The sequence below is a fragment of the Cygnus olor genome, chromosome 5 (assembly GCF_009769625.2).
Source record: "Cygnus olor isolate bCygOlo1 chromosome 5, bCygOlo1.pri.v2, whole genome shotgun sequence".
NCBI classification, from domain to species: Eukaryota; Metazoa; Chordata; class Aves; order Anseriformes; family Anatidae; genus Cygnus; species Cygnus olor.
Window position 1 is genome coordinate 7,823,113 of NC_049173.1, and position 13,277 is coordinate 7,836,389.

Genomic DNA, 13,277 nt, shown 5'->3' on the forward strand with positions numbered 1-13,277 from the left:
ACTGAGCGAAAATTTGTGATATTCATTACATGCAGCTTAAAACGTCCCTTCTGTTTTGTGCAGATTTTCAACTTGCTCTCACCTTCACCACTACTGGACGGAGTACCTGCTATATCTGATCTAGAGTAAGGGCCAAATTCAGAAAGTGATTGTTAATTAACAAGAACAGAAATTCTCTGTGTATCCAGGACACTTTGTAAAAGTTATAAAAAAGTCCTTAACAATTTATCTTCCTCCAATTCTCTGTTTGCTTTGGCTGGCCACCACTGTTGCTGTTTGTTTGCTTTTACATCACAGGGTCAAGCACCTACATTGTGACGTTTGTATCATTGTACCATGGGTATTGCCTCACCTGTGATAACAGATGTCACTGACATAGTCATAGAACAAATGGTAAGATTCCCACTAACTTTGGTGGGCTGGGATTTCACAGATTTCATCACAACACCACAGCAGGAACAGTACTATATTAGGACCCTATTTGGGGTGCCATAGCACATAGCAAAAAGTGGGACTTTTTAGCTTACCTTGTGCAGATCCAGTTTGAATGATGGTATGGATTTCAGTACGGGTACTCCTTGTACCACACAACTTTCTATTTGTTGGATTATTAATCCTGCCATAAAGAAGTATTTGGGATCTACTCATTTTTGGATATAGGACACAATTTTTTCACTTCAGTACTGTAATGAATGGTATTTTATGCCTGTATCTTCAGGAAATTACCTCTTCCTCCCATCATAAATGTTAGCTCTCACTGGCCATTTAACATGGGTGTTGAAAGTCTTCAGTAAATTCCAGATTAAAAAGTAATCAGGCTGGGCTGGGTTTAGTCTCCTTCCTTGCTGATAGCAATCTTGTTGTAACAAAGCCTACAAAGAAAACAAAAGAATGCTCTGGAATTCCTAAAACATACTGCTGAAAAAGTGTAAAGTTTTAAATAAGCAACTGATAGAAACTTTTCCACAAGCTATGTAGTCCTTTTTATGTACTTATAAAATGTTCATTCGTCTCTGTAAAACTGAATCAGAAAAGCTTTCCTCTATTTAAGGACTCGCAAACCTCAACTGACTTTTTGTCTTCGTAACATTTTGATTAGCTTAATTTAAAGAATTTGATGAGATTGCATGTGAGTGAAAAAGCATGGAAGTTACTCTCAGTTGATAGGCAAACTTGGTTTACAAAACAAGTTCTGGTTTTTTGGTTTTGTAGTTTTTTTTTATTTTTTGACCTGAATCATGGAATCATAGAATGGCTTGGGTTGGAAGGGACCTTAAAGATCACCCAGTTCCAAACCCCTGCCATGGGCAGGAATACCACCCACTAGATCAGGTTGCCCAGGGCCCCATCCAGCCTGGCCATGAACACCTCCAGGGCTGGGGCATCCACAGCTTCTCTGGGCAGCCTGTTCTAGTGCCTCACCACCCTCTGAGTGAAGAATTCCCTCCTAACATCTAATATAAATCTCCCTTCTTTTAGTTTAAAACCATTCCCCCTTGTCCTGTCATTGTCTGCCTGAGCAAAAAGTTGCTATCCAACTTTTTTATAAGTTCCCTTGAAGTATTAAAAAGCTGCAATAAGGTCACTCTGGAGTCTTCTCTTCTTCAGGCTGAACATCCCAGCTCTTTCAGCCTTTCTTCATAGGAGAATGTGTAACAGCCATCTCTGCATCAGTAGTGCTAAGGGCTCCAGAGTTCACTGAGTCTTCCTTAGAGAGTATCAAGCAGGCATGAACACTTGAAGTATGCCCACATTTGCTGATTTCATAACATGTGAAGGCACTCCCCTTCAGACTTTAGCAAATGCATAGCTGAAGGGAGCACTGTAGAAATAGGATACTGGTTCATGTTCATATGTTTTCCTTCCATTCTGGAGTATCCTGACTGATTAATGAAGGGGCAGCAGAAGGTAGCTGCAAGAACTGCTCCCAGGAAAACCTGAAAAGTACTCCTAACGAGGCTTTGAACACCTTAAATTTTAGATTAAAGAAAAACCAAAACCAAAGGTGTCAGTTATTAGAACAAATTGTTCTCACATCTTCCATTAACCCAGAGTACACTCATCACTGAGTCAACAGAAGAGCATCTCCTCCTCATTAGTGTCACTTTTTGCAAGAGCTAGCATAATGCAGCCCAAAAGCTGAGCAAAAATACTTCTTTTTTTCTTAGTTCTATTTGAAAGTGTCACTGTAGAAAGTGCTTAACCCAAATGTCTCCCACCCTGTAAGAATTTTCTTCTTTCTTCCCCCACCACAACTTCTTTGGCTCTAAAGATGCAACAAAGCTTGGTTATCAAGAGTGGCCCATTTGCCTCCAGCGTTTTTGTTCTTCCAATCTGAAAATGACTATAAAGAAATTTCAGATGTATTTATTTTGCCAGTTTTACACAATTACCTGGAGCCCAAGCTGTAGAGGGCTGAAATAAACGAGACAGAAGTACAAGCCATTCAATAAATGGATAGGAAGAAGAGACCACCATCCTAATGCCTAGAACCCATGGGTCTAACACTCTCTCTGCCCGTTGGGAACACTGATCCACAATGAGGATATCAGCAGTTAGCAATTGCTTGTATATATTTGACATCCCATTGCACAAACAGAAACTTGGTGTCTCTTTGCAGGAAATCTTGCTGCCATGAGTACAATAATGGACAGAGTTACACAAGGTAGCTTTCCCCTGTGTGCTATGTCCACGGTGATTAGTACAAGATAGCAGGGGCTAGAAAGTTTTGTGTGGACCTGTGTACTGCTGTTGACTCACTCTAAATAGGCCTATTCAGTCTTAAACCCAAATTAATTTTTCAGTTAAGCTACCTGTTTACCATTCCAAGTTCAGGGGCATCTGTGTATGTCATGGCGAGATTTGGGACTTTCAGAGGGTAAGTCTGAGCTCATTCCGATGCTTAGTCCAGGCTCTGACACATCTGTCCTGCAGTGCAATTTGGACACAAACTGCCCACCAGACTCTTCCATCCCCTACTTACCAGGGCATTCAAGGGATGTTACATGGCCAATTGCAGGCAGACAAATTACCCATGTTCCTTCATAGCAGCCCTCTTTATAATATGACAAAAATCTTCCTAGACTAAGCTTGCATAATCTGTAAGGGTACTTGTGGGAAACAGCCAGGACAAAAGCTCAGCTCTATGCACCAACCACTCTTCCTGATCGCTGAGCAGCACTGGGGCAACTGAAAATGATAAATCACAGACACTAAAATAAAGTGTGAATGAACGTTTGCATTTGCAAGCAGTTTTTGCTAATAATATGCATATTCTTACACTTGTAATGATCCCACTTAAATAAGACATCATAAACATTGTAATGAGAGCTACCAGCATTAGTTATTACATTTAGAGGTAATCACGAAACTTCACTCAGTGTGCAACAAGGTGGGGAAGGAGTTGTAGCAGCTGAGATACAAGCTGAGGGCAATATGGGTGTGCATACAGCTCATGTCTGCAACCACACAGACCTGTAACCCCTCACAAATCATATCCCTGTCCCACCCTACAGCTTTCCCATGTATATAACAAGATAATATGTATTACCACATGGCAGCTTCACTTCAGCAGCCACACTAACAGCTATCACCCTGAAAGAAGGCCCTCAGATCTCGCTGCTCTTCCTTTCCTCTCATCAGTGGCCATGATGAGTGCCTGTCCACCTTGCCAGAACCCACTGTTTCACTTTCAGAAGCCATATACTTTATATATTTCATTTCAGCTTTCCTGTAAGGTCAGTCTGTGGAGAGATGGTGGAGCTAAACAAAGGGACGATCTGGTTTATAGTATACCAAAAGTTGCCACTTGCAGATTTTCCGTAGACTATTTCCTTCACACTCAGCATTCTCCTAGTTACAGGAGCAAGTCTGTATGCATACGTGCTGTCATTGTCATCTGTGTGTGGTGCACAGATCAAACTCATTTGATCACCAACACCAGGTAACAGCCGCAGCCTGTGCCCCAATCTGAAAGCATGAAGTGAGGCAGTGAACCCAAGCAAACCATTGTTCCTTCTCTCTGCCAGCGCATAAGCTGGTGGTATCTGAATCCCTCTTCTCCCTGGAACAGATGAAGACACTTGAATACTGATCAATATGAATGCTGCAGAACTGTCACACTTCTCTGTGAAAAAGAAACTCACTTATTTATTTGTCTGTGTGTCAGCTCTGTTTCCCAATCAGTGAGCACAACTTAAGACAACTCTTCAGGCTTTAGAAATCACCCTTCATGTGAAGCCTTACTGTTTCTCTGTCGTGAACACTCACGCTTGCTGTGCCTGAGTGAAGGGCACCTTCCTTGGTGAAGGACACTGTATGTGCTGTCTCAAAATCAGACATTTTTAAAGAAAATCCAAATTGCCAGAGAGTCCTGTGTGAAAATGTTCCTTCTTAAATGTCAAGGCACCCCTCTTCAGATCCCAGGACAGACAGGAAAGCAACTTCTCAGCATTCCTCTGAAAGCCACATCGGCTGCCTGTAGCATAAAAGCTCCATCATCCTGTAACTTGTAAAAGTCATAGGAAATAAGAGGGACTGGGAATAAAAAACTGTTCACAAGAGAAAAAACACTTTGTGTCCTTCACCAGATCCTTTCACAAAGCTCCACAAATGCTATCAAATATCAAATGAAAAGGGAAGGAAGACCTGTGCCCCAGCTGTGTTCCAGTGGCAGCAGCTCAGACCATACTGCTAACTTGTCCTGCACTGACATCTCTCCACGCAGGTCCACAGGGTCAATGCTTATCCTACCGTCAATATTATGCTACAGGAACGGCCTTAAGGCCAAATTTGTTGTCTGTCTAATTGACTTGCTGTTATAATGCCCTCTTTGCTGATCCTCTATGACTAGCATGAAGAATCAGCCTCCTCCAGAATCCCCGGGGCTGCTCCTACACTGCTACGGCAGGCATAGGAGATACCAGTAACATCACCGATCAGAAAGCTCCTCTTAGAAAGATTATTCATTTTCTTCTCCATGCATCTAGGCCATAAGGAGGTATCACAGGCCCAGCAGACTTTTCCCAGCTGAGCTCACCATTTTCCTGTTCTACACCAAGTGAGCACTACCAGCACAGTGTGCTCTCAGGCAAGCGTCAGTCACTGTCTCCTTCCTAGGCCCAGTATCTCACCACGCGATCATGTTTAGCTCTGCAAAGCAGTGGAGCTCCAAAGCAAAACTATTCAATGTACAACCACAGCGACTGCACTGGGGTTGCACAGGCTAGAGATGTCAAAATGGTTAGCTTCAAAATGGTGGCTGGAGGGGACCAGATGAGCTCTTAATGTGCTTTTTGCCTGCTACAGCTGACACAAGCCAAGAGACTAAACATTAGACTGCCCTGCTAGATTATTTAAAGCTCTCAGATACAGCAGCAAAGCATGGGCCATTTCATGGCACAGACTTTCTAATCAGATCTCAAGCTTGTTTATGAATTGGAAAGCTCAGAAAGAGTAGCCAGCAATAGGCACAAGCAAGCCCTGCTGTTCTTTTGAGAAATCTTTCTCCCAGAGATAAGCAGGACAGAAGCTAGAACTCTGTAGACTTGTGAGGTTAATTTACTGCTTTTCTCCTCTGATGCAGCTCAGTGTGTGAAAACGGACACACTCCATAGCTTCAGGGCAAATATTAGCAATGCATCTCTGAATCTGCTGCCTCTGCCAGGCTCTGCCTTATTTATAAATCGAGTAATTCTTGTTTTAAAATATCAGACAAATCACACAGCTCATAGGCAAAAGCAAAGGACAAAAATATGATTACTGCAGCAAGAAGCTGACAAAGTTTTGGGATTCAAAGGTTTGCAGTATAAGGCATGTAAAATGAGAGGTGCTCACATATATATATATATATATAGGCTTATGTTGGTATGATTCCAGAAAAAGGTTGTTTTGTTTTTTTTTTTTTCCCTACTGCTCTTAATATTGTAAATGAGTGTAGAATAAGCTTACACTGAGCTCTCTTATTCTGATACTGTTCAGAGTGAAAAAGAATGAGATATTTGAATATTCTGTGCACTCACCACTTTTTAAGTCTTTCCAAATTCTGCTCACAAGAAGCTAAAACTCATCTCCAAATAAGTAGATTAGGTGAAAAAGAAAAATCTTTTTGTTTCATAGATATGTGTGCAGGTGCTCATGTTAGAAGCACCTCACACAACAGTCTGCTTTTCCAATCATCTGCTCATTTCTAATTTCAAGCAGCACAACCAAACACAAGCAATGGGAAATACTTATTCTTATTTTTAATGCTAAGAAATACAGTCTAATTATGAACAACACCAACAGGTAGATAAGAAACAGCACAGTAGGTAAATGTATCTTCTGTCTCTCTATTTCAGAGACAGAAGAAATATGAACATATCAAATAAGAGAAAAAATCATTCACACAGCATGTATAGGTATCTTATCAATCCTGTTTCCATAAAATCTAACCAACAGACTTGCATAGTTAAGAGGTGTTTACAGAAAAGAAGAATCATACAAAGATCTTTGTGATGAGGAAAAAAATTAGACATTCTATATAAGATTTATATACATTTATATAAGGAAAGATAATATATAAGATTATATGCATTATTTATTATTATTCATATACATTTGCATAAGGAAAGATAATATTATATATATATATATAATATATATAAAGATAATGTATATAGATAAGATATATATAAATTTTTATAAGGAAATGACTTGTGTCTCTCACAGATCTCAGAAGGCACGTGGTAAACTGTTCTGTTTGTCCCTGAATTAATCCTATTTCTCCTCCACTTCCATTATCATTTATCCCAGAAATTCTTTCAGCTATAAATGCTTGGAGACCAGAAATATCATCTGTTTGTTCTGTTCCTATAGTCTTCATTGCCTATCTGCAGTTGGCCACCATCAGAGCTATAACCCTGAGCCAGGACAACTTTCTGCCTGATCTGGTACAGTCTTATGACCTAGAGGCAATTACACAGAAAGAAAGGCATGTTGTGGAATCAGGAACGCTGTATGGAAAAGCGTATTGAAGGTACAATGTCTTAAGCCTGTTTTTTCTTATTATGAACTATGGGTATGCATCAACATCAAACACTACTCAGTGTTTCAAAACGGTTGTTCAGACAGGTACAATGACTGTGTTACCGAAGTCTGAAGCGGAAAACTGTGTTTATGTGTGCTTATTTATGAATACCCCACTTGCTAAAACTATGATCTGTGGGAAATCTCATATCATGCCAGCCTTGGACTTCCCCTACAATAGATTTCTCAGGATCTGTTCAGCCTCCTTCTGGCTCTGCAGGACACTGCATCAGAGGAATTGCTTGGTTGAGAGAGCACCCTGTGAAGGTTCTTGCAGAGACGACATAAAACTAGCTATGCTATCTTGCCCTGCCAGGGACAACCTGGCTTAGGCTGGGAGAATTAGCTGAGGGGCTGCGTGGATTAAACTGCAATGGAAAGATTGTCTTCTGGATGTCCCCCTACTTGCATTCCTGAAACTCACCTCTCACCCTGCCTACCTCTGCACATGTCAGTGTGGCAGCTACAAATCCATACACAATTAGAAAGCTGGAATTGGTGTAACTATTATTTTATAGAAAATATTTGAAATGAATTTTTCATAGCAGTTGGAAAAAAGGGGGAAAAGTGCTATGTAGCCCCAAGCCACTAACTAAAAATTACTAGCCAAAGAGAATAAGGCAGAGTTGGAAATGACAACTTAGTTAATTACAGCTCCAGTGCTTCTGTTTATATTTTGCTTTAGACAATTAATCTTCCTCTTTCAGTTACTTTATCTGGAAAATGTGGTAATACATTACTCACAAGCAGGCTGGGATAGTGAGTTAGGATGCTGTTTATTGCATGGAGTGCCACAACATGCCATAGAAGTATGAGGAATGGTTATTATATTAGAGGACTACTTAGGAAATGTTTTCTTTGCTCTGTATTGTCTCTTAACATCAAAGAGTCAGGACAGCCTTACCAAGCACTCTGGCACTGTTCTCAATGGAATCAATTGTGACACAAAATTCTTCAAGCTGTTAATGAGACATCTTTTTTCTGTAGGACTCCTAAGAGGTCAGCGGGAAGCGTTGGAAGATTTTTGTATGAAAGTAAAGTGGTGTATCTAAAGGGGGTTAGCTAAAAGAGCAATGAGAAAAGAAACCAACACAAAGCAGCCAATGGCAAATACACTCAAGTATGTACCAATTTGTGTCACTCGCATAGAAATGCAAGTGGAAGCTCGGAGATAGTCTGACCTAGTTGTTGCTGTCTATAGAGTGACAGATAAGCTATGACTCATATGAAACTCCTACATGGTAGGCAAGTGACTGGCAAGCTTGAGACGGGTCAGAACACATTAGAGACCTGTTTGTTATTACTACTCTCTTGGACACAACCAGCTTTATCTACTTATCAGAAAAATCTACAATGAAAGTACCCTTTACCTGCTTAATAGAAAATCAGTTTATTTTAGTTAAAACTCCTCTTGGAAGCAATTTGATTACTCTGGCTGCTCTCGTATCAAAGTTGATGAGGAAGAGTCCAAGTCCCTGTTCTGATAGATCAGGCACTAGCCTAGGAATTCTGAATGCCAGGGAGCAAATACCATCTTAACCCAGGACAGCCATTTTTGCAGGGACTGTCCAACAGCTGACTGCATCACCAACAGGTTATTTCTGTGACATCTAAGATGGACAGGGCACATGAGATAGCTAAACAAATGAGGGGATAACTACACTCAGGAAACACTTTATGATGAAAGAAATATTAGATCATACTTTCTAGTATTACATTAACACAGCTTAGCTGTGAGGACTACTTCAAAGCATGTACACTGAGGTCAATCACAAGCCTTAAGTCAAATTTCTGTCATCTGATGAAAGGGAGAGTTGACCAATAGCATGTATTGAAATGTCACAGCCACCCCATTACTAAGCTGTGTTCTCCATCGTGGTAGACAAGTTACATTCCAGAGTAACATCAATCATTTGTCCAATCCTGCTTTGCTCACGAGAGGTTCTCCACAAGTGTCTGAAGAATCAGTCTAACATTGATTTTCTGGTATGCTCCTGCAAACAGGCTTTCTCAAAATCTCTTTTCTTACCTAAGTTTATGAAGCTAACTTTTCTGTTCTTCCTCCTTTACTGGACGTGATGGCCTGTCTTGACTATCCCACTTAGTGGGTGAAGCAAAGCCCGATGTTCTGCCTTAGTTTGCTGATACAGTGGTCAGTTTCTCATATAAATTGCACCTTTTGGGTCCCTGGGCAGTCAGAGGTACTGCTGTTAGCTCATCAGTAGCATTGAAAGTCTTTCTGGCATGCATTTTGCAGCATTCATGGCTTTTTTAAAAAGCAGCCTACATGACTTTTGACATGTTGGGAAAGAGGGGGTGGATACAAAGGTAAACAATCAAACTGTGTGAGTTGCCAAATCAAACCCAGGGATGCCTGACGGGGAGGTGAGTGAGGTAGAAGTGCTCTGGGGCAACACTCAGAGCAGAGATGTCTTTGTTACTCTGAGGCTCCAAGTTATCCTGAAGTAACTGTTTTTATCTTTCTTCATCCTAACAGACATCAGAAAAAAAAAAAAAAAAGCCTGCTTTGATACAAGACTGCACTCACTCTTCTCGGAGCCGTCTGTTCTTACCATGGCATTAGGTTTTTTACCTATTCTTTTATGTTAATGTGGTCAAAAGAATTGTATTGAAAGCATAAAACATTGATCATTGCTCTCAACCGTGCATATATTTTCATGTTTGTGTCCTCTGTCACTGTGCCTCTCTGAGATTTCCTTTACATGAATAATAGATCTAGCTTTATTACTGCATTTCATGGCTGGATATGGCTCTAACAAGCACTGAGCAGAAGGGTCTGTTCAGCCATTTCTCATCACATAGTCCCTTTTCTGTTCCTTTCCCATTCCATTCCCAGTATTTCAACTTCAGGATGACAATTAAGACTGAATGTTAAAGAACATGTTATTACTTAAATGCATGACCCACACAGCTTCTGAGTCACAATCTCAGTTTTAGTACTTGACTGCCACATGAGACGAGTTAGAAATAAAACAGCTTTTACTGCTGTGATAGAAGGAGGTTAGCTAGTCTGATTTTCTGTCATAGAGAATCTGGCTCGATAGTAATGAAACAATAAAAGAAGTTGTTTTGGATTACTTTTACTCTACAATAAATTCAGGTCATTTTCAAAGTTTTGTGTGTCATCACAAGACATCTTTTTTTTTCAAGAGTTAGGCCATTAAGAAAAGTAGCACGTGAGGTAAAGACACACACATGCAAACTATGCAAGTTAGCAACTCCGGGTAAGAATCCACAGCTCACTCTGCAAATAAGGTCGTCTGAATATTTTTAAGTAAGTTACCTTTCTTTTTCTTTTCCTGTTGACATTTTTACATTATCATCCTGAGCGTCAAATCTTTTTTGGCAAAAGTTGTTTTTGTATGCTTTTGCTGTCCTTAACTGAAAGACTCCATCTCGTGCATTTTTTTTCAAAACACTTTTTTTTCCCCCAAGAGTTCATTCAGGCCTCAGATAAAAGCAACAGAAGAAACAAACAAGGCACAGAATTTTAAGCAGCCTAGAAAAACCCCTTCTCTCAGTTAATTGTATAATCTCCATTTTGATTGTATAATACTGCAACTGTCTGTTGGAACATTCCAGGAAAGGAATACATAATGAAAGATGAAAAAAAAAAAAAAGTATTTTTTTAGCTTTTTCTATTTTGGATATAAAAGCCTCCAAATGCAAAGTTTTCCCTCTTTTCCAAGTCACTTTTAAAGAGAAATGTCTGCCCTTTATTCTTACAATCAAAAGATGTTAACTTCAGGTTGGTTTAACCACTCGAGGTAACTAGCTCTCTCCCGAATAAAAAAGAAAGCAGAAAAAAAAGTAGAAGACATCACTCATTAGGCTGTGAAAGGAAACACAAAGAAAAACCTTACCCTCAGACAAGTTTTGAACTATGTATGGTTTATTTTCCCCTGCTAGAATTCCAGAGAAGCTACCCTAAAGCTTATGAGTTTCTAAAACAGACAGGCCTATATATTTCCATCCTCATAGTTTTGTGCTCTAGGTGGAAGCTGCGATGCCTGGACTTCTCCCTTCTCAAAATCTGACAGGCTCCAAAATCCCTTTGTGAACTAATTATATCATGGAGTAGCATGATGTAACAGAGTAGGATTGAATGCTTTCTCATTAAACTCTTTATAACAGGAACTTTATTTTCCCAAACCTATGCATTCTAAGTAATAAAATAAAAATATATGTGAAAGCACTTCAAACAGGTCTTTTAAGTTCTAAATTCTCATTGAGACTGCTGCTGCATTAGCACTGAAGCCTTATTCTCCACAGCTTGTGAATCTGCAGTGTGATCATATTTTCTTGCTGTACTGGCACCACATGGAGCAGATTGCGTTAGGTCCCACAGCAGTAACAGAAATAATGCATTACTGCAGAACACAAATGTGCTGCCCTCTAACCTAACACCATGGGTCCACCCCACCACCATCCTGATCTTTTTATCATTGGTTTCTTGAGTCATGGGGCTGTTCTCTGACCTTGTGCTAGGTATCAGCAGGACAAACTGATGAGTTCTGTAACTTATTTGGGTCCTAACAAGTCTGCCTCAGCAATGATAGTCAACTGCTTTTCCCACCTCCACTGTGAGAAAATCATTGAAAGCTGACTCTTTCAGGCAAGGCCCTAAAATGCGTGCACTTGCCTGCAGAGTAAGATGAAGTGTTGGCTATGTAAACAGTACACACGGCGAATTGTATGGAGCGGAGCAGCCTGCCTGACAGGAAACCGCACCTTCATTAGTCCCAGTGGGATTACTTAAAGTACACCCCCTGGAGGCAACTGTTAGGAACTTGTTTCTATTGCTCATGGCAACTCATACGAGCCAAAACTCCATCTTCTTCTTTATCCTCTTTCTATGATGGCTAGCCAGCAGAGACGGTGACTTTATGTTGGACAAGCGTGTTAAATACCTGAAAAAAAAAGGCCCGTTCCCCGCCGGGAAACGCCGCCGAGAGGAGGCAGGGACCGGCAGCGGCGCCCCTGAGGCGTTCCAGCGGCCATTTCACGGCGCAGCCCCGCTCCCCGCGGTAGCGGGAAGAGACGAGGCAGCGACACAGAGAGCACCCCCCGGCCGCCACAGGGGGACCGGAGCACCCAGAGGAGCCTGCGGGCTCCCCGCTCCTCCTCCTCCGTGGCGGGGCGGTGGCAGCGCTTGCGCGCTGGGGGGCCGGCGGCGGCCGCAAGTTTGGGGCCACGTGGGGCAAGGAGTAGGGCTCCGCTGGGTACAGTCCGTCCCACAGACGGTTCCGGAGCCTCGCCGAGCTCTGCTTGCTGCCTCCTCGGCCTCGCCATGGCCCCCGCCGAGATCCTCAGCGGCAAGGCGGTCTCCGCGTACGTACCCGCCCGGCCCGCCATGCCCCCCGGGGACGCTTCCTCATGGAGGGAGGGAAGCAAGGAGGGAGCGGGCGGGCTGCCCCCGCTGTGGGTCCGTGGGGGTTTCTGCCCCCCGAGCTAGCTGTGACCGGGGAGGAAAGCCGTGAGGCTGTGTGGGGTTGGGGTTTGGGAGGTGCACAGGAGGTCCGGCCTCGGCATGGGGCTGCAGTGGTCTTTGCTGCCGGAGTGAGGTGGTTTTAAGACACCTCGAAGCTCTTTCACTACGCGGGATTAATTCAAGCTGGCTTCTTCCTGTGTGGAAACGGTGCGCGGTTAAACGAGAGTAGCGGTGAGGGCCTCGGGAAGAACTGGAGGTGTTGTCCCAGCTGTGCTGCTGCTCACAGCCTTAGCCTGCCCCTGGGCTCTGTGCTCCTGGAGAGCTCAGCGTCTGCCCTGAAATAAGGCCTGGGCTGAGGTGAAACCACTCGACGGCTTCTGGTCTGCTGTGAATTTACACGCTGCTGCCAGGATGCTATTATGAGCGGGAGTTGGGAACTTGTGCTTCAGTCTCTGTTCTCATACTGTGCAAGCATCGGTTGCTTCTTTTTACAGCAGAATAAATCAACCTGTGTGTTGGACAACACCAGGATGTGCGTTAACACGTGTCCTGCAAACACTATTTGAAAGATTTGTCAGACCCTAAACAAAAGGCTTCCTTCTGCTTTCAGTTTTCACTTAACTGGTTAGCCCTGGGTGTTGTGTCTTAGTTTACCTATTTTTCCTACTGCTACTTTAACACTGCTATACATACACTGTACATACTTGCACCTTCCTACACATGCACTAGGAAAATGCAGTGTTTAGGTATTAGGTATTGC

At 42.3% G+C, this 13,277-nt stretch overlaps 1 protein-coding gene across 1 annotated transcript in view; it reads left to right on the top strand.

Moving 5' to 3' along the window:
• Window positions 1–12,019: 12,019 nt before the first annotated feature.
• Window positions 12,020–13,277, top strand: part of MTHFD1 (methylenetetrahydrofolate dehydrogenase, cyclohydrolase and formyltetrahydrofolate synthetase 1) — a 40,758-nt gene continuing 39,500 nt past the window's right edge. Inside the window, exon 1 of the mRNA XM_040558657.1 lies at window positions 12,020–12,417. Coding sequence (XP_040414591.1) covers window positions 12,377–12,417 — 41 coding nt within the window. The 5' untranslated portion in view covers window positions 12,020–12,376. The remainder of the gene's footprint in view (window positions 12,418–13,277) is intronic.